This window comes from Grus americana, chromosome 22, assembly GCF_028858705.1.
Source record: "Grus americana isolate bGruAme1 chromosome 22, bGruAme1.mat, whole genome shotgun sequence".
NCBI lineage: Eukaryota > Metazoa > Chordata > Aves > Gruiformes > Gruidae > Grus > Grus americana.
Window position 1 is genome coordinate 2,844,769 of NC_072873.1, and position 20,044 is coordinate 2,864,812.

At 69.8% G+C, this 20,044-nt stretch overlaps 2 protein-coding genes across 3 annotated transcripts; one reads left to right on the forward strand and one right to left on the reverse strand.

Annotated features, from left to right (window-relative positions):
• Positions 1 to 901: 901 nt before the first annotated feature.
• Positions 902 to 3,425, reverse strand: NEUROD2 (neuronal differentiation 2). Its single transcript, XM_054801641.1, has 2 exons — positions 3,215 to 3,425; positions 902 to 1,989 (listed from the first exon to the last, which is right to left on the reverse strand). Exon 2 carries the CDS (start codon positions 1,982 to 1,984, stop codon positions 911 to 913), a length of 1,074 nt encoding a protein of 357 aa, XP_054657616.1. The 5' UTR covers positions 1,985 to 1,989; positions 3,215 to 3,425; the 3' UTR covers positions 902 to 910.
• An 11,352-nt stretch (positions 3,426 to 14,777) lies between these two features.
• Positions 14,778 to 19,828, forward strand: PPP1R1B (protein phosphatase 1 regulatory inhibitor subunit 1B). 2 transcript variants are annotated; one of them, XM_054801636.1, is made up of 8 exons: positions 14,778 to 15,603; positions 16,797 to 16,857; positions 17,338 to 17,360; positions 17,857 to 17,932; positions 18,117 to 18,245; positions 18,857 to 18,925; positions 19,165 to 19,314; positions 19,422 to 19,824. In XM_054801636.1, exons 1-8 carry the CDS (start codon positions 15,523 to 15,525, stop codon positions 19,508 to 19,510), a joined length of 678 nt encoding a protein of 225 aa, XP_054657611.1. In that variant the 5' UTR covers positions 14,778 to 15,522; the 3' UTR covers positions 19,511 to 19,824. The 2 variants fall into 2 exon arrangements, with proteins under 2 accessions (XP_054657611.1, XP_054657610.1); XM_054801635.1 differs by lacking the exons at positions 14,778 to 15,603; positions 16,797 to 16,857; positions 17,338 to 17,360; positions 17,857 to 17,932; positions 18,117 to 18,245 and having other exon boundaries at positions 18,339 to 18,925; positions 19,422 to 19,828.
• Positions 19,829 to 20,044: the final 216 nt, after the last annotated feature.

Here is a 20,044-nt window from a genome sequence, read left to right on the forward strand (position 1 = left end):
CGGGAAAAGCGGGGCGGCTCCGCGGGATTGGGGTTTATTATTATCATTATTTTTGAAAATTTTTTTCCTTTTTTTTTTTCCTTTTTTTTTTTTTTCCGTTTCAAGTTTTTAAAACAGGTAAAAAACGTCCTGACACACGCGCTGCGAGAGGAGCTCCCGGGGCCGGGAGCGGGGCCGGGGCCCCCCCAAAGCAAAGTGCATCTCTGAGCGTCCGCCGGGCCGGGCCTGCTTGCATAGATAGAAATGTGGGTTCCTCCCTTCGCCTCTTTATTGCTTCGGAAAGTTTCGCTCCGCGCCGCAGCGCGGGCTCCTCTCGCTCCCACGGGCCGGGGCAGCGGGTGTCCAATGCCGGGGGGGGTGGGTGGGTGGGTGAGTGGGAGGGGGGGGGTCACGGCGGCGGAGGGGAGAAAAGGCCCAAAATGAGGGGAGAGGGAAGGGAAAAAAAAAAAAAAAAAGAAAAGATATAAAATGAAATGAAAACGAATTAAAAAGGAAACGACGCGGTTCGACACAGCGGGACGGGACGGGCGCCGGGGGAGGCTTCGCCGGGCGCTGCCGCCGCTGGCCGGGGGGGCCGGGGCCGCACTGTGCTCCTCCCCCCTCGGGAAATAATAATAATAATAATAATAATAATAATAATAATAATAATAATAATAATAATAATAATAATAATAATAATATAAGGAAAAGGGGATATCCTCCCAAAAAAGCACTTTGTCCCCACGGGGCGCGGGGACCCGCCGCCGGGGCCGGGTCCCCATATTGCACCAAAGCCCACGGCGGAGCCCCGGGGGCCGGTCCGCGGGGCCGCCGCGGTTGTGTCCGTCCCCCCACTCCCCCCCACCCCGCCTCGGGGACGGGGCGGCCGGTTGGGGAGGGGGCTCGGGGCGGAGGGGAGGGGGGGGGGGTGTCAGTTGTGGAAGAAGGCGTTGAGCTCCTCGTACATGGGGCCCCGCTCGTGCGGGAGGTGCATGTCGTAGGGGAAGATGTTCTCGGAGTGGACCCCCCCGCGCATCCCCGCCGAACCGAAGACCAGGTTGTGGCCGGCGGGCCGGGAGCCGGGCAGCGCCGAGTAGTGCATAGAGTAGTGGTAGCTTTTCTCGTGATCGGGAGAAGAAGAGTCCTGCTTGAGGGAGAAGTTGCCGTTGATGCAGAGCGGGGGGCTGAGCCCACCGTCGTATTCCGAGCTGTTGTAGTCGGGGGACGCGTTGCCGTAGAGGCTCTCGTAGGCGGAGGCGCAGTAGCTGTGTGTCCTCAGCCCGTGGGAACCGGGACCGGCGGCGGGCGGGCACTGCGCCGCGGCCAGCCGCGAGCAGGGGTAGGGGTAGGGGTGCACGGCGAAGGAGGCGTTGGGGCCGTGGAAACGGCCACCCTCCTGACCCTGCTCCGTTAGGAAATTGCGGGAGTTGAGCTGCAGGCAGCCGGCCACCAGGTTGGTGGTGGGTTGCGACAGCCCCTTGCACAGAGTCTGCACGTAGGAAACCAGGTCGGGCCGTTTGCCCGAGCGCAGGATCTCGGAGAGAGCCCAGATGTAGTTCTTGGCCAAACGAAGGGTCTCGATTTTGGAGAGCTTTTGGGTTTTGGAGTAGCAGGGAACCACCTTCCGCAGGTTGTCCAGGGCCGCGTTCAGGTCGTGCATGCGGTTGCGCTCCCGGGCGTTCGCTTTCTGCCGCCGCAGCTTGGAGCGCTCCAGCCGCGCCTTGGTCATCTTGCGCTTCTTGGGGCCGCGCTTCTTGGGCCGCTCGCCCTCCGCCTCCTCCAAGCCTTCCTCCTCCTCCTCCTCCTCCTCCTCGTCCCCTCCTAGCTCCCCTTCCTCCTTGCTCTCCCCCAGCGAACCCTCGGGCGGCTCCTCGGGGAGGGAGCAGCCCTTCCCCGCCCGCTCCTCCTTCTCGCTGCGGGCATCCTCCTCGCACTCCTCGGCCCAACCGGCGAATTTCGGTACTTCGGGGACCAGGCTGGGCTCGCTGAAAAGTCGCGTCAACATGGTGGCTGCAGCGGGGGGCAAAGAGCCAGGCGTTACCGGCGGCCCCGCCGCCCCCCGCCCCCCTCCCACCACCCCCACCACCCCCCCCCCAGCCCCGGCCGCGCTCCCCGGGAGCGGCTCCGTGGCACCGGGGGCGGCGAAAACGAATTGGGCGCGGGGCCGCCCGCTGCCGCCGCCCGCCCCGGCCGCCCGACCCCGGCGGCATCGAGGCTTCCTCGGGGCGCGGCGACGCCCCCCCCCCGACGTTCCCCCCCCCCCTTTCCCGGCTCTCCGCGGCCGCCGCCCGCGTCCCGCTCCCCGGCCCCGGCGCTCGCCGCGGCGCCCCCCCCCCCCCCCCGCGCCCCCCGCCCCCGGCCCGCCCGGTGCCCCCCCCTCCTCCGCCCGGTGCCCCGCGGGCCGGGCCCGGTGCCGCCGGTCCCTCTTTGACGCCTCCAACTTTTCCCCGCCGCAGGCGCGGCGCGGCCCCGGCCGCGGCTCCGACACCGCCGTCCCGGGGCCGGAGCGTCGAGGCGCGGCCGCCGCCCCACCCCTCCCCCGTACCCCCTCCGGCCCGGTCAGCCCCGCCCGAGGCCCCCCCGCCCCGGGGCTCCCCGCGGCCGCCGGAGCGCGGCCCGTAAAATGCGGCGGCATCAAACGGCGGCGCGGCGGGGGGCGGCGGGGGGCGGCGGGGGGCGGCGGGGGCGGCAGCGGCCGGGCCCCCCCCCCCTCCCCAGTGGGGAGCGCGGGGGTCACGGGCGGTGGCGCTGCCGGGGTCGCCCCCGGGGCCGGGCGACGCGGCGGGGCCGGGGCGGGGGGCGCCGCCCGGGGCGGGGGTCGGGGGCGCCGCGGGGGAGCGGGGAGGCGGCTCCGCCGGGTCGGGGCCCCCGGGGGCGGCGGCGCGGCGGCTCCGCGCCGATTTCGTTGATGCCGCTCGGCCGCCGCTGCCCGCTCCGTCCCGCCGGGACCGCACCGCCCCGGGCGCGCCCAGCCGCGGGGGGGGGGGGGGCCGGGGGGGAAGAAGCCCCAACAACCCCCCCCCGGGGGGGGGGGGAGGCTCCGGGGCGGGGAGGGGGGGAAACCCCATCGGCGGAGCCGGCGGGGAGCGGGAGAACCGAGGGCCGAGGGAAAACGAAAGATGGGGGAAAAAAGGGCGAGACGTGGCGGAGAAACAAAATCAACATGGAAGTTGCCTTTTCTCCATTCAAGTTTCCTCCGCTGCCCTCCCAGCCCTCCACTTCTTACATAACTCACCTTCGGGCGGACCGGAGGAATTCTTATTTCATTGTTCCCAGCATCTTCTGGGACCGGGACGTGGTTCCTTGAGGTGCTCCAGCCTCCTGCAGTCCTCTATCCAAAAGGAGGCGAGAGTGGCATCTCTACCCAGCAAAGGGGGTACCAGCTCTGCTGCCAGTGCCATATGGTTGGCACGTCATGCGCGAGAGCTATCACATGAGAGCTAATGATTGACATGCGCTTGCATTCAGGGAGATTTGTCTCTCTGGGGAAGGAGGACTCGCCATCTGTCACTCTGTACTCAAAAAAAAAAAAAAACAAAAAAAAAACCTCTTCCAAATCTACAGCTCTGCCTACACGCCGCAAAATGGGACCCGGGCGAGATGCAGGCGATGGCGGGGCCGGGCTGAACAATGGAGCCAGCGGCAGGGCGGCAGGGGAGACCGGCCATCCCGGCCAGGCCGAGCGTGCCGGGGGGCAGCCGGCGAGCGCCGGGGCGAGGGGGGAGATGCTGCGGGGACCCTTGCCGGGAGCTGGCATCTGCGGCTCGCTGCAAAATACCGCGGTGGCTTGCCCAGGTCCATCTCCACCCTCAGCCACCAGCTGAACGGGGATGGCTGCGGCACCGAGGGCCTGGCGTGGGCTGGGGGCTGCGGCCGGGCAGGGCCCAGGGGAGGCGGTGGTGGTGCCGGTGCCCGGTTCTGCCTCACTGGCGTGGGCAGGGGGCTGCCAGGGTGGGCACAGGGAGGGCCGGTGGCTGCGGAGCTGTGGGTCCCTGTGTGGGTGGCAGGTGGCCCTTCCGGCTGCCCGCTGCCCCATGGTCCCCACCGGCATGCTGCACTGCGTGCCAGCCTCTCTCTGCAACCCCACGGCACAGCCCGTTGTGCACAGACGCAGCCAGCCTCCGGCACGCTCCTGTGTGCACACACATGAACACACACACACACATGTACACACACTTGCGTGCACATGCACGTCCTCCCCAATGCACACGGGGTCCGAGCCCCCCGTGGATGTGGGTCCCACGGTGGTGGTGGCGGAGGCCCGGCCATGCCGTGGTGCAGCCAGCGAGGCCTTTGTCTGCCGGGCACCTCCTCACCTGCCGCGGCCCCGCAGCCCGGCCCAGCAGCACCCCGTCACCCCTCGGCCCCCAGCTCCATCCCCACCACAGCGCGTGTGCAGTCAGAAACCACCGCTGCCATTTTCCTTGTGCCTGCAAACCGGCGGCGGGCAGCAGCGGGGTCGAGGAGCCCGTAACGGGCACGTTGCGTCCCTGGGAGCCACATCCCATCACCCTGTGCCCCGCTCCCAGCTGTAGCTGTCGTGGCTGAGCCGTGGGCCCTAGCTCTGTGCCAGGGATGTCCCGGTGTCCTGGATCCCCTCTGTCCCAACAAGCCGGGGGGGGGCAGGACCTGCCTGGCTTGAGGGGTGCGGGCAGGGGAAGAGGCAGTGGGTGCAGGGTGCCACACACCGGCACGTGCCGACCATGCACCTCAGGCAACGGCGGCGCAGCCGTGGCATGGTCACGGCAGGGACACGGTGCCTGCGGTGGCCGGGGCTGTGCCCGCACGCAGACAAAGGGCTGGCCGTGCCCGGCCGCCGGGTCTGTGCCAGCGGCAGCGTCGCCCGCTCCCCCGGTGCAGGTGCCGGGGCTGGCACGTGACAGAGGGGCCTCCACCGGTGGCGAGCGTCCCCCCCGCATGCTCCCGCTGTCGAACCCTCCGACTGTCACTCATGGCTGCGGCCGAGCAGATGGCACCTGGGCTGGAGCCGGCCCACGGGGAGGCAGGGCCCATCCCGGCCGTGCCCGTGCCGGTGCCGGTGCCATGCCGGGGCACCGATTCCCCGGCAGCCTCCCAGCGCATCGCAGCCCTTCCCTGCAGCACCATTCGGCTCCCTCTGTTGTTGCCATTTTCATTTTGCAGGCGGGTGCTGGGCGGGCATCGCTGTGCCCGGGGAGCCCGCTCTTGCCCGGTGCCCGCGGCACACCAGCGCTGCCAGCTCCTGCCAGCTCTGGGTAAGTCCCCGCTCCGCTGCCCTCGGTTCCCAGGCCGGGGGACCCCCAGCCCTCAGCGGGCAGCACGGCCCCACTCCAGTCCAGCTGCACCCCCGGCGTCGGGGCAGCGAAGCCGACGGTGCCCCGGTTCCTGGCACCAGGCTCACCGTGCGGGCACCGGGGCTGCCCGAGGCTGAGGAGATGCCACGGCGTGAGTGGCCGGGCTGGCCCTTGTGGCAACAGGGATGGGGACGGGGGAAGCCGCGAGCCCCTGGCCCGGTGCATCCGTTACAGCCTAATTAGCAGCCGGTGAGCGGCAAGGGTGGGCGCCGGCGTGAGCCTCATCAGCATGCACAGCGCTTGGAGGGAGAAGAAAGTGGAGACATGAAACAGGGAGAGGAGATGAAAGGGGAGCAGGGAGATGAAAACCCAAACCGCTGCATTGTGCCGGGGCCGGGGCAGTGCCGGGGGCCCTTGGCCGGCCTGTGCCAGGACACAGCCGTGGTGCGGGCAGGACGAGGGGATCCCAGTGCTGTGCCCGTGCCGTCCCCTCCTCTGTGGCTGGTGATGGCACGGGGCAGAGCGGGGCAGGGGCAGCCCCATCCTGGTCCTGGGGTGCCTGGGGTGGGGGTTCATCCCAGATGAGTGGGGCTCCCGGCATCGAGGCACGGGGGCAGGACCTGGCCCCTGGGGAAATGGGGCTGCCCTGGGCAGCAGGAGGAGGCGAGGTCAGGGCGAACCCGCGACCTGGCACGGCTGGGGGAAGCAGGGTGGGAGCAGGGGCAGGGCTGGGTGCTGGTGTTTGGGTGCAGGGGCTGGGTGGGGGGTTTCTCCTGCCCCAGGAGGTCGAGGCTGGGGGAGCTGACCCCGGGGCTCTGATCCCCATCCTGCTGCTGGTCCTCATGTGCAGGGACCGGCTTTCCCAGCACCGCCACCTCCGGTCCCTGGCCATCCCAGCCAGGTCCACTGGGATCTCGCTGCCTGGCAGGCACAGCAGGGCATTTGGCTGATGCATGAAGCTTGTTCCTTCTCCAAAATTCATCCTCCGGGTCCCTTCCCCTCCCTCCAGCAGGAAGGCAATGGATGGGGATGGGGACCCTGCCTGGAGCAGCAGCGGCTCCATCCCGGAGGCTGGTGCTGGGGTACTTGGCATCTGGAGGGACACGGCGGGGGCATGGAAACGGGTCGACACCGGCAGAGCCGGGGCTGGGAGGTGGGCGCTGGGTGGTGCCGGGACCCGGCTGGGAACCAGCTGGGCCCAGGGTGGCTCTGGGGGCCCTGCATGGGGCGAGTTTGCCGGGGCTCAGCCGGCTGCCGCATCCCCAGCGTGAGGCCGGTGCACGGCACCGCAGCCGGCTGCCTCGTCGAGACCGCGCCATCCCTCCTCAGCGTGGGCTGGGGGGGGACCTGACCTGCCCCCCCCTCACCAGTGGGGTCCGCATCCCCCCTCGGCTGGGCTGAGCCATCCGGGGCCCGAGCGGAGGAGCCGGCTCCGGCGTCTCCCCGCAAGCGGTGGCGGGGGGAGGCGGGGGCCGCGCTGCCAGATGGAGCCGGCTCCGCGCTGCAATATTTCTGGGAGGTGAAGGCTGGGGAGAGATGGATGTGCTAACGCGCGGCAGAGCCACCGCCGGGGAATGTCAGCCGAGGGGAGGAGAGCGGCAGGAGCGGGAGCCCAGCCCGTCCCTGTCCCCATCCCCGCTGCCTTCGGGGACGAAGCGGCCCCAGGGTGGGTCCCCGGAGCAGCTCTCCCTCGTGGGACCCGGCCCTGGGCACATTCCAGTCACCGGGTGAGCAGGGCCCCGTCTGTGGGTGGGGGTCTCTGCGGGACGGGGGCGTGGGTGTTCTGCCCGTCCCCGTGTCCCTAAGGGTGCCTGCCGTGGGGACTGTGGGGTCGTGGGTGGGTTGGGGAGCCTGTGAGGAGGAAGCTGGTGGTGGAGGGAAACTGAGGCATGGAGGGAGGAGAGGGGCGGTCCTGACTCAGCCGAGATCGGGGGGGGGGGCGGGGGGGTTTAGCGAATCTCTCATTTCTTTTGCTAGAGGGGGACGGGGAGATGCTGTGCTGGCCCCAGGGCTGTGGTGCTGGTGCCAAGCGAAGCCCCCACCGTGGCTACTTCACCCACCCTGGCCAGATCCTGCCCCTGGGGCAGCTGGACCCCCCGCCCATGTGCCGTTCCCCCCACGCCGCTGCTCATGGGCCAGAGACTCGTCGTGTGGTTTTTAAGACACACAGTGTTAATTAGGAAAATGACGCCCTGGGAACTGGCCGGTGGGAAACTGCTGGAGCTGCGGCTGCGGACGGGGCTGAGGACAGAGGGTCCTGGGGCAGGAGAGCGGGTGGCCCCAGGGGACTTGTGTCCCCCCCCTGCATGCCCCTTTCGTCACCCGGTGGTGGCAGGGTTCGCCCCTGCCTCTTTGGGGATGGGGATGCCGGGACTGGGGGACCCCGGCAGGGACCCAGGGTTAGAGGGGGCTGCCATTGTACCACCAGCGGAGCTGGCTGCTGGTGAGGTCAGAAGGCCACCCTGGTGAGGTCACAATGAGCTATGACATCACAACCACTGATCTGTGATGTCACAAGACCCCAGGAGCGGACAGGAGGCCCCCTGTGGCCACAGCATCCTCCCCCATGGCTGCCCCGGCCACAGTGGGGGGGCACGGGGGGGGGGCAGTGCACAGCCGGGCGGTGCCACCGGCGTAAGCACGGCACGGCGCGGCTGAACGAGCGCTGCTGGCACCAGCCCCCGGCCCCCCCGCGGCAGATGGCGTCCGCTTGGGCCCGTTTCAGGGAGCCGGCGGGGCGCGATGGCGGGGGGACGCGGCGTGCGGGGGCAGCGGGGGCTGCTGCAGCCATGTGCCCCTCCATCGCCCCCTCTCCCCACTCGCCCGCACCTCTCTGCGCTGACATCCCCAAACCAGGGCGGAGGTGGCCAGTGGCCCTCCCAGACACGCACCGAGTGGTGTCAGGCCTCAGCAGGAGGGCGGGCACGGGGGCCACGGGCGATGGGGGACTGGGGTGGCACCAGGAGCAAAGGCAAAGGGGCTGTGGGGGTGGGGGTGCCAGACCCCCATCCTGGGGGGATCTCGGGCCGCCAGCCCCTGGGGCCTGATCCAGCCCGGTGCTGCCATCACGGGGCTTTGCTGTCCCTGCCAGCCCCAGCGCAATGGGGGGACCCCCAGCGTCAGGCACTCTGGGGACCTCGCCCCCGTCCTGGGGTGCTCTGGGGCCTCCCATCCTTGGGGATGTCGGGGACCCCCATCCTGCATCCCAGGTGGCTTTGGGGACCCCCAGCCTGGGGAGCAGCGGGGCCCCCATCCCAACACCCCCAACCATTGCAGGGGGGACCGGCAGGGAGTGGATTTGGGGAGGGGGGGTATCTCCATGGCGACAGGGCGCCGATGACGACAGTCACCATGGCGAGGCTGCGTGGCCCGGCCCGTTGCCATGGCGATGCGCCTGGCACAGCGAGTCGCCATGGAGATGGCCGAGGGATGAAGCGGTCCCCATGGCGGGGGCCCAGGGCCAGGTCAGGGCTGGGGGGGGGGGTGTCCCCGGGGCCGAGGGCCCCCCCCACCTCCACACGTGGGGCCTCGCGCCCTCCCGGCGTGGCGCGGCGTGGGGCCGGTTCCGCCGCGTGCCGCCGCGTGCCCGCCGCCGCCGCTGCCGCCCAGGTTCATTTGCACGAGGCTTTTCCACTCCAGTTCACACTACCATCTGACAAGCCCAACTTCTCATTTTCAGAGTAATCACTCCACTGCACTAATTGCACATGCAAATATGCAAATTCGTATTAATTAATTACTATACTAATTAGTTCTGTGGTATTTGCGAGTAATAAATCATTCGGAGGGAGCGGGAAGCTGGAGACCTGGCCCATTTACACTTCGCATAAAATTTTAATAGGCGCTCCGGCTGATCCGGGACAGCCGCACCGTGCTTAAAGGCGCAGAGCTGGCGTGGCACGGCCTGGCCGTGCTGCCCGGCTCGGGGGGCACCACCACCCCCCCACCCCCCTGGCCCTGGTGCGTGGGAGGGGGCGAGGGGATGGAGAATAGGGAGGGAAAAGGGAAAATGAAGAAAAAAGGCGACGGGGAGGAGGGATAGGGGTGGTTTTGGGGAGGGTGCCGCGGTGGCTCTGTGCCCAGCGGTCGCAGTCGTCCCAGCTGTCTCCTCCTGGGGAAACTGAGGCAGGGAGTGGGGTCCTCCTGGGGAGCGGGTGCACAGTGCTCCCCACTGCAGCACCCCGCGCCCGGGGGCTCTCCCCTCGCCCGGGAGGTGTCTGGCCCCTCCTGGCACGGGGAGGCCCCCAAGGATGTGGGTACCTTGGGGGGGGGTGTCACCCCGCTCTGCAGCTGCTCCGGCTCCTGCCGGCCGCTGCCGCCACACCGGCTCCACGACCACGCTGGCTCCACGACCACGCCGGCACCGCGACCACACTGGCACCGCGACCACGCCAGCACCGCGCAGCCGCTCCCCGCCGCCACCTTTGGGGATTTTGCAAGCCTTTAATTGTCGTAAGCACAGATTAATTAAGCAGCGATAAACACAAACCCATGCATTATTGATGAATAAGGGCGAGTTCAGGTTGGTGCAAACGTTGTAATTAAATATAAACCTCAAGCTGCCCATTGTTAACGTACAAATTACATTACTATTGCGACACGTGTCGGGGCGTGCGCGGCCGGGAAGGGGCTCGTGCCCGGGCACCGTGACCCTGCTGCACCCTCCGGCCCCACGGTGGGGGAGAGGGGCCGGGGGGGCTGGGAGGGGGAGGTTTGGGGGGGCCAAAGTGGGGGTCTCCTCGCCGTGGTCATCCCTGGTTTTGCTGCGGCGCCGGGGCCAGGCCCTTCTCCGTCCACATCTGTCCTGGATCCACCTGCACCGAGGATGCTCCACGTCAGGCCCGGCACACGCTGAGGGACACGTCACCGTCCCCTGGCTCCGTGGGGACAGCGGCTCCCCAAGGAGAGATGGGGCGTCCCCGCTCGGCACCCGGCCCCGCTGGGGTGGGGGGACACATGCTCCTGTCCATGGACACACACACTCCTGTGCATACGTGTGCTTCCCTGGCACACACACGCATCCCTGGCACATACACACATGTGCACGTGCACACATGCACATCCCTGGCACACACATAAACGTGTATACACTCCTGTGTACACACATGCGTGCAAGCACACATGCGTGCACACACATGCACATCCTTGGCACATACATGCATGCACGCACACACACACTCCTGTGCACACAACGCACGCGCACACACACACATGCACACACACACACATCCCTGGCACATACACACCTGCACACACACGTGCACACGCGTTCCTGTGAAAACAGATGCACAGCCCTGGCACACGCATGCACACACATTCAGGCGCACACACACACCCCCCCCCCCGGCCCAGTTCCCACTGCACCAGCACCCACCGAAACGTCCCACCCTGAAGCAGGGCAGCCTCCACCTGCAGGGCCCCGTGTCCCCATGTCCCCGTCCCCCCCTGCATGAGCAGACCCCCCCACCTGGGCACCGTCCCCGGCCAGGTCACGCTCGCCCATATGTCCCTCCCTTATGGATTTGCACCCGACAGCCCCTTTGCTGGGTGCCACGGCCGTGCCACGCTCCCCGTGAGCACCGGGCTCTCCCCAGAAAACCCCAGCCCTCTGGGCAGCGGCGTCCCCCAGGGACCCTGGTGACAACCCCACTGGGACAAGTGACGATGACACCGTGGAGGGGGGGGGCCTCGGGGAGAGCAGGCGAGCCCGGCCGGCTGCGCGTCCCGCGCGTCCCTGGCTCCCCGCACGCCCCTCGCCTGGGTAGAGGGTGGGGGTTGGCAGCTGGTAGCTATTTATTAACCAGTCATGGTTAAATTGGTTTATAAATTAACAGATGTTTTAACTTTATTCTTTCTTCTGGGAATGGAGGCAGCAAACTGGTCCGTGCTGGCGGCCGGGCCCCCTCCCCGGGAAGGTCTCATCGGTGGGGACAGGGTGGGGGGAGAGGGGATGGCAGCCCCCCCCTGCAGCCCACCCTGGCAGGGCACCATGGGGGCACCAGGATGGGCTTTTGGGTCCCCTGGGGTCACACCTCTGCGGGGAAGGGGGCGGCTGGGGCCTCGGGCTGCGGAGGGCATTTGCTACAGGTGGGTAAACTGAGGCACAGCCGGCACTTATGTCCCCCAGCAAGAGGAGACCCCCAGGCTGCCCCTCGTCTCCTGGTCTCACCGCTGCATCCCCTCCCTCCTCCGGCTTGCACCCCCCCAATATCCCCCCCCAAGGTTTTAACCGTTCAGACCCTCCCGGGGCAGGGGGCAGGCAGACCCTGGCACCAGGCTCCGTGTGCACAGACCCCCCGAGCCGGTGCATCCCCCTGCCCGGGTGGGTGCCCACCCTGGGGGTGTTGTCCCAGGACCCCCCAGTGCCCCCAGCCCCCGTGGCAGCCCCTGCTCCCACCCTGGCCGGGAGCACCCCTGGGGCGTGGGTGCGAGGCTTGGCGTGGGCCAGCGGCCGGCAGCTGCCAACCGGGACGGCTCCAGCCACGGCTCCGCTCCTGCTGCCCCATGCCAAAACCCTTGAGCCCGTGCCCAGACCTGCGCTCACCGCGCGGCTGTGCCAGCACCAGGGTGGCCGTGCCAGCCTGGCCATGCCAGCGTCGGGCACCGCCATGCCAGCCACGCCGGGGATGACATCTGCCGGCAGCGTGCCGCAGCGCCGACGGGCACAGCCGGGCTGGCGAGGGCACCGGGACCAGGCCCAGCCCAAGGGGGACAGGGAGGACACAGCCCCCTGCCCACCCCGCTGGGGTGCAGGGATGGGACCCTTCCTCATCCTGCTGGGGACACCGCCCCCCCCGTCCTCCTGAGGGTGTGGGGTCAAAGCCACCCCGTCCCGCTGGGGACACGTCCCCTCCTCACACTGGGGCTGGAGTCCCCACATCTTTCCAGGGATACAGGGTTGCAGCCCCCCCGCCCCATCATGCTGGGGTCGGACCCCCCCCATCGTGCTGAGGTCATGGGATTGCAGCCCCCCCCATCATGGTGGGGTTATGGGGTTGCAGCCCACCCCCCATCCTGCCAGGGTGGGAGTCCCCCTGTCGTGGTGGGGTTTTGGTGTTGCAGCCCCCCAGTCCTGCCAGCGCCGCTCGGTGCCTCAGTTTCCTCATTGCACTGAGGGGGTGCCAGCCCCACCCAGTGCTGCTCTGGGCAGCAACAGTTGGCAGCAGGGCAGTGGGGTGCCACCGTGGGGGTGGCCAGGTCCCCAGGCCCCCCCATGAAGCCCCATTTGGGGAGGGGGCCGCCCCCAGGTCCCCCTTCCCCTCTGCAGCACCCCAGGTTGTCACTCGCGGGGGGACTCCCAGCAGGGAAGGAGTTAAGGCCTCCGCACCCCCCGCCCCCGCCCGCCGCCCCTTCCTGCTCCCACGTCTGCTCCCACGCGTGTTCCCACTCCCGGCACCTCCTCTGCGCCCGGGGGAGCACCGGCCCCCCCCCGGACGCCCCCGCTGCAGCTCCGGGGGGGGGGGGAGGCGCTGAGCCGGGGGGGGTCGGGGGCCCCTGCACCCGCGGTGGGTCCTGGGGTGCGGGGGGGGGACTCGGGGTGCACAGCCCGGGGGACCCCGGGAGAGGGGGGGGGACCCCAGAAGGAGCCCGCTGGGCGTCCCCTCCTGCGGGGCCGAGCAGGGGACCCAGGTGTCCGGAGGGAGACACCCAGGGTGAGGGGCACTGGGGGGGGGGGGGCCTGGCACCCACTGCCACCCCCCCCGCCAGAGCCCCGCCCACCCCATGGCCCCGCCCACTCTGTCGCCCAGGCCCCGCCCCCGACACTCACCTTTCGGACCGGGCAACCGGTGTCCCGGTGTCCTCTTGTCCCCACGATGCTCGTTCCCGCGGTGCCCCGTCCCCACGATGCCCTGTCCCCACGGCACCCTGTCCCCACGATGCTCCCGTCCCCAGTGTCCTCCTGTCCCCAAAACGCTCCGACCCTACCGTGCCCCGTCCCCACGGTGTGCCCCGTCCCCACGGTGTGCCCCATCCCCACGATGTCTCGTCCCCACTGCCCCCCGTCCCGGTGCTTCCCCGTCCCCACGAAGTCACGTCCACGCCGACGCCCCAGCCCCGTAGCACCCTGCCCCCCTGACACCGCGTCCCCGCCGTCCCCGGCCCCGCGGCCCCGTCGTCTTTCCGCCGGCGGGCGAAGGCTCCCGTTCCTCGCCGGTTCCCGCGGGTGGGGGGGGTGGGGGGCGAGGCGGCGAGCGCCGTTTTCCCGAACCTGCTGCTATTTTTACTCTTTCTGCAGGAGGATTCGCTGCTGCGTGGAGCTGCAGCCCCCGCCGCACGGCACGGGGATGGGCACGGCACGGCATGGCACGGCACGGCATAAACACCGGTGGCTCTGCCCCTGCACGCCGTGGAGCAGCCTGGATGCCCACGGGGCCAGGATGGGGTGACCCAGCGAGGAGCGGGGCCCTGTGCGGCACGCGTGTGCCCCGGAGCCGTGTGTCACGGATGGGGCTCGGGCACCGCATCCCCTCCCCAGCACGGTACCGGGTGCCGGGCCCGGTGCGGTACCCCGATATGCCAATCTGCGGGTGCCACCCGCGGGCGCAGGCTGCGTGGGTGCGGGCGCGGGCGGCGCGTACCGATCCCGGGGGGCTGCGGGTGCTGCCGCTGCCGCAGCGCGGGGAAGGGAGGGGGCCCGGCCACCCCCTCGCACGGCGCCTTCGCGGGTGGGAGGAACGGGAACGGCAGCGGGAAGGAGCCCGGGAACCTGTTGCCATAACAACTCGGGTCCCGTGCTGGGACGGGGACAGCGACCGGGACGATGCTCCGGAGCCTGGCACGCGGACCCCCCCGGCACTGGGCCAGCCCGGGCAACGGGGTGACCGAGGGGACCCCCTGACCCCGTCTCCTTCCACGGGGACGCGGGCTCTGCTGGTGCCCGTCCCTGGGCTGTCCCCACCCGTGGTGGGCCCCGCTGTGCCGCAGGACCAAGCCCGGCTGAGCAGAGCCCGGCTTTACCGGGGTTTGCCATGCTAAGCCGAGCTTTGGCCACGCAGAGCCGGGCTTTGCCGTGCTTTGCCGCGCGGGGCCGGGCGGGCGGGAGGCTGTTCCGTGGCACGGTGCCACTCGGGTAAATATTTTGCTGGAGCGGTGGCTGCTGGCCCGCGGCCACCCGCAGCCGTTGGAGCACCGGGAGATCCGGGGGCCGGAGCCAGCTCCCGGCTCCCCCTTCCTCGTTCCTCCTCAGGGGCGGCTTCCTCAGCCCCAGCGCCACCGAGACCGCCCCGCGACGGGATGGGTGACCCCACTGTCCCCCTGCGTGGGGAACACACACACACACACACACACCCTCCCCGGCTGTGTGGGTGTCCCCGTCCCCCGGTGGGACCGGGAGAGGTGTCCTCGATGCCCCGTGGCACATGCAGCGCCGAGCACCGGTGCTGAGCAGCGCCCAGGCTGGAGCCTGTGCCCGGGATGGGGGGGATGGGGGTGGGTTTGGGGGGGAGGCGGCTGAACCCCCGCTTCCCCTGGGGGAAACTTTGCGTTTGGTGGAATTTTCCACCGAGAAAACCACCGAGAGCCGGGGCAGAGCCGGGCACAGCCCCGGGCGAGGGCACAGCCCCCTGCCTCCGGCACATCCCGGGGCCACCGGTGGCGGTGCGGGAGCCCCGGCACACGGGCGATGGGTCGTTTTGGGGGTCCCGTGTCCCCGGGGATGTCCCCTGACTGTATCCCCTGTGGGATCCCACCCCCGAAGGAGCAGTGTCCCTGTCCCGTGAGGTGGGAGTAGGGTGTTCGCGGGGCACAGAGCAGCCGGGGGGATTTTCCTGCTCCCCCTCCAAGGGCGAGAGTGCCCCTGCCCCCCCCCCCCCGCGGCTCTGTGGGGAAACTGAGGCACGAGTGATGTTGACTCACGTGGAGACACCCGTCCCGATCCCTGTCCCGTCCCACCTGGCCACCGCGGTCGGGGACCACCTCCCGGCAGGGAAGGGGTTAAGCTCCCCCCCCACCACCACCACCCCCGGGTTGGCTGAACCCCCTCGGGGGCTCCCCAAGGGCTCATTACCGCGACCTCAGCCCCCCTGCCCGGGGGGGGGATGAATAATTCAGCGCCTGGTAGGAGACGTGTCCTCCCTCCCTCTCCTTCCTCCTCCTCCTCCTCCTCCTCACCGGCTCTGCCTTCCCCACCTCCCGCCGCTCTCAGTCCTCGCCGTACCGAGCCCCGGGTGCTACCGAACTCCGCTCAGCACCGGCAGCAGAGACACCCCCCCCACACACACACACGCACCCCCCCTTTCCCCGGTAGTGGCGGTGACGCGCGGTTGAGGCCATGGACCCCAAGGACCGCAAGAAGATCCAGTTCTCGGTGCCGGCACCCCCCAGTCAGCTGGACCCCCGCGCCGTTGAGATGGTGAGGGTGGACATCGGGGTACGGGGTCATTCCGGGGGTCCCTCGTCGCCCCGAGGTCACCGGCAGCGCGTACGCGCTGCCGGTGACCTCGGGGCGACGAGGGACCCCCGGGATGACCGAGGAGGGATGGGGGGACGGGGCCCAAGGTGCTGGTGTGAGCTGGGTCCTGCAGGAGGGATGGGGACAGATGGGATGGGGACAGAGTGGGACAGGAGGGATGGGATGAGATCGGGAGAGCTGGATAAGGGGGATCGGAGGGGACAGGGCATGGGATGGGAGGGACAGGAGGGATGGGATGGGACAAGGGGGATAGGAGGGGACAGGATGGGGGATGAGGGGACAGAGGGGACAGGAGGGAGGGGATGGGACCAGGAGAGCAGGACAAGGGGGACTGGAGGGGACAGGGCATGGGACACAAGGGACAGAGGGGACCGAACAGGATGAGGGGCACGGGATGGGATAGGGGAGAGACAGAGACAGGACGAGAGAGCTCCAAGGTCCCTGTGCGAGCTGCGGTCCCGCAGAGGGAGAGTTGTGCAGGGGGACAGGACAGAGACAGAACGGGGACAGGACGGGACAGGATGAGGACAGGGATGGGATGGAGGGGACAGGACAGGGACAGGATGGGGACAGGATGGGACAGGATGAGGACAGGGATGGGATGGAGGGGACAGGACGCAGACAGGGATGGGACAGGAGGGAAGGGGTGGGACGGAGGGGACAGGACATGCTGGGGGACTGTGCGGCCACCCCCAGTCAGTTGTGCCTGGCCCGAGGGGACGTCTCCAGCACATGCCAGACGCGGAGGGGCCAGGCAGGAGCTGGGACTCTCATGAGGCTGGGAGGGACTGGGGACATCATGGGGACCCTGGGATGGGCCCGTGGCCCCTCTGCGGGGCACTGTGCATTTCAGTGGTGCTGGCTCAGTGGGGACACCCATTCCGGGGACCCCTGTCCCAGCTGGAGCTGGGTGTCCCCATCCCCTGCTCCCCGCTGATGGCCCCGGGCTGGGTGCTTCCCCTCGTGCTGGGTGGGTGCGTGGCCCTGCACACTCCCTGCCTGCACCTGCACTCACATGTGTACACACGCTCACATACATGCAGGCATGTTCATGGGGCCTCAGCCCTGGGGTGCAGGGCAGGGGACAGGGGACCCTGGGCGTCCCCAGCCGGTGACACCCCGCTGTGCCCCAGATCCGCCGGCGGAGGCCCACGCCAGCCATGCTCTTCCAGCTCTCCGAGCACTCCTCCCCAGGTGAGCAGGGCAGGGACCGGCACCAGCTGGGGATGGGACATGGGGCAGGGATGGACGCGGTGGCAGGGGATGTCTGCTCCAGGGATGGGAGGTGGTGGCAGGGATGGGACGTGGTGTCACCGATAAGATGGGGTGGCAGGGATGGGATGTCATGGTACGGTATAGGATGTCCGCGATGGGACTTGGTGGCAGGGAGGGGACGTGGTGGCAGGGAGGGGACGTGGTGGTGGGATGGGTGCGGTGTCACCTATGGCATGTCAGGAATGGGACGTGGTGGCAGAGAGGGAACAGGGTGTCACATCTGGGATGGAGTGGCAGGGACGGGATGTGGTGGTGGGACAGGCCACAGTGGCAGGTCCCTGGCAGGCAGGGTACCCCCTGGAGTGGGGGTCCAGGGGTGGGCAGGGATCTGCCTGGCTCCGTTGGGTGCCGGCAGCCCTCGTCCCGCTCACCCCTCTCTCCCCGGTGCTGCTGACCCAGAGGACGAGTCCCTGCCCTACCAGGTGAGTGGGCGCCAGGACCCCCGGGGCAGCCCCGCTCCCCCGTCCCGCGCTCCCCGGGCACTGGGGGGTTATCGGGGCCCAGCCCAGGCGCCCGCCACTCCATCCCGGCCTGGCTCCAGCGCTTATCGGTTCCCTGCCCGGCACGGGCACATGGCGCCAGCGCTGCCGGGACAGGGACATGGACGTGGAGCCAAGCCAGGCTGTGGGATTTGGCTGCAGTGCAAACCGCCTTGTGACCATCATGGGGACACCACCCTGGGGTCCCCAACACTGGATCCCCATGGCAGAGCCCTCATCCCAGGGGTGGGGGGTGGTGTCAGCCTTGGGTTCCCATTGTGGGACCCCTATTGCAGCACCCTCATCCTGGCGTCCCCACCGTGAGACCCCTGTCACGGCACCTACCTCCCCAGGGGGTGCCTGGCTCCCCTGGGGCTGTGGTGGCCCCTGGTGTGGGGGGACACCAGGACCCCATCCCGGATGCTGCTCCCTCCCACAGCGCACCTCAGGCGAGGGCTGCCTGCTTAAACCAAAGAGGACCAACCCGTGTGCCTACACACCGCCCTCGCTCAAAGGTACTGCCTGGCGCTGTCTGAATGGGGAAACTGAGGCACGGGGGCTGTGCAGGGTGGGCCGGGGGCACCCGGGTGTGCCAGACCCCCACACCTCTCCTGGTGCTGCGTGGCTCTGTGGGGAAACCCCAGTGCCCCCAGTGCTCCCAGTGCCTGGAGCGGGGTCCTGATGCCGGTGCTTCCCCAGCGGTGCAGCGCATCGTGCAGTCCCACCTGGAGAGTGGCCTGGCCGGGGGTGACAGCTCTGACGGGGAGGCTGATGACGGGGAGCACGAGCTGGCCCGTGCCTGCGACCCCGACAGTGCCCTCGAGCCTGGTGAGGAGGAAGGGGGACGGGGGACGGGGGACGGGGCTGCTGGAGCCCAGGGGACACAGGGACAGGATTGCTGGAGACTGGGGGACATGAGGACGGGGATGCTGGAGCCTGGGGGACGTGGGACATGGGGACAGGGATGCCGGAGCCCAGGGGATGCGGGGATGTGGGGACGGGGCTGCTGAAGCCGAGGGGACACGGAGACAGGATTGCCAGAGCCTGGGGGATGTGGGGACACGGGGACAAGTCTGCCAGAGCCACGGGGACATGGGGATGGAGCTGCCGGAGCCCAGGGGTGCAGAGACGGATGCCACCATTCCCTGCAGCCCTTGGGGATGGGGTGGGTGCCCGGGGTGTGGGGGGACACACACAAACACAGGCTGGCAGCTGCCGGTGCTGCCTGGACATGCTGTCCGCTCACCCCGGGCTGAGCGGGGCCCGCGGGGACCACCACGTCCCCCCACCGGGCAGCGTCTCCGTTCCCCGCCGGGGCCACGCTGAGGGCAGCCAGACCCCCGGCCGCTCAGCTGATGCGGCGGTTGCCGGCTCCGGCGGTGCCCCGGTGCCGTACGTGCCTTCCTCTGCCCCCGGCTCATCGCCGCCCGCCCGAGAAGCCCCGGGGAGCCAGGCCAGAGCCGAGCGGAGCTTCTTCCCCGCCGGCCCCAAGGCGCACAAGCGGAGAGGTAACGGGATGGGGCCGCCGCGGGGACGGGGACGGCGGGGGGACGGGGAGGGGATGGGGACGGCGGGGGGACACGGATACCCACCCACCCACGGCGACCCCCTCGCCCGGGGATGCTGGGCGGGTGCCGGGGCTCGGGGCCCCGTGTCCCGCTGCAGGCAGCGGGGTGACCCCGGAGCCGGGGGAGGGGGGACACGGACGGACGGACACCCCGGTGGCCACCGGGCTCGTTGCCCGCAGGCGGGCAGAAGGTGTCCTTCGCCGGCGGCATCGAGGAGCGCGACGAGGACCTGAAGTCGCTGACGGTGTCCGAGATCCCCGAGGACCCCGAGGGACCGGAGGGTGACGAGGAGGAAGCGGGTCGGGAGCAGGAGGACGGCGGCACCGGGGGTACGCGGGGTGTCATATCCCCCCCCCCCCCCCCGACCCCCCCTCCATCCCCGGCGTCCCCGGTGCCGGTGTGCTCCGCTCCTGACCCGCCGCCTCTCCGTCCCCAGAGCGGCGACACGTCGGTTTCGCGGAGGTGCCGTCGCGTCCCATCGGCACCGAGCGCCACTCGCCCACCTTCCCGCTGGGCACCAGTTAGCCACCCCCGGCCCCCGGCCCCCGGCCCCCGGCCGCAGCAGCTTCGCCAGCGTGTGGTTCCCCGTGTCCCCCCCCCCCCGCCCGCTGCCTGCCCTGCCTGCGCTTCGTGTGCCGTGCCGTGCAACGCCGTGCCGAGACACCCGTCCCCTCCCCTCCCCAAACCCCCCGCCCCGCACGGCCACGGCCGCCCCCGGTGCCGCCGGGGGGGTCCCGTCCCCGAGGGGGTCCCGTCCCCGGGGAGCCCCGCGGGAGGGGCCGGCAGGAGCCGGGGCCGGGACCCCCGGGTGTTGGCGGAGTCTGGCCCCCCCCCCCCCCGGCATCATCCCCCCCCCATGGAGCAGAGCCCCCCGCCAGCAATAAACCGCTGTACAGAGAGGCTGGAGCGTGCTTGGGGGGCTGCGGAGTGGGGGGCAGCGGGACCCTGGCAGTCCGGGGTGTGGGGCAGGGGCCGGGCATCTGGGGGGCGAGAGCGGGGAGCTGTGGGGCAGGGCTATGGGGCAGGGCTATGGGGCAGGGCAGGTGCCGCCGTGGACCC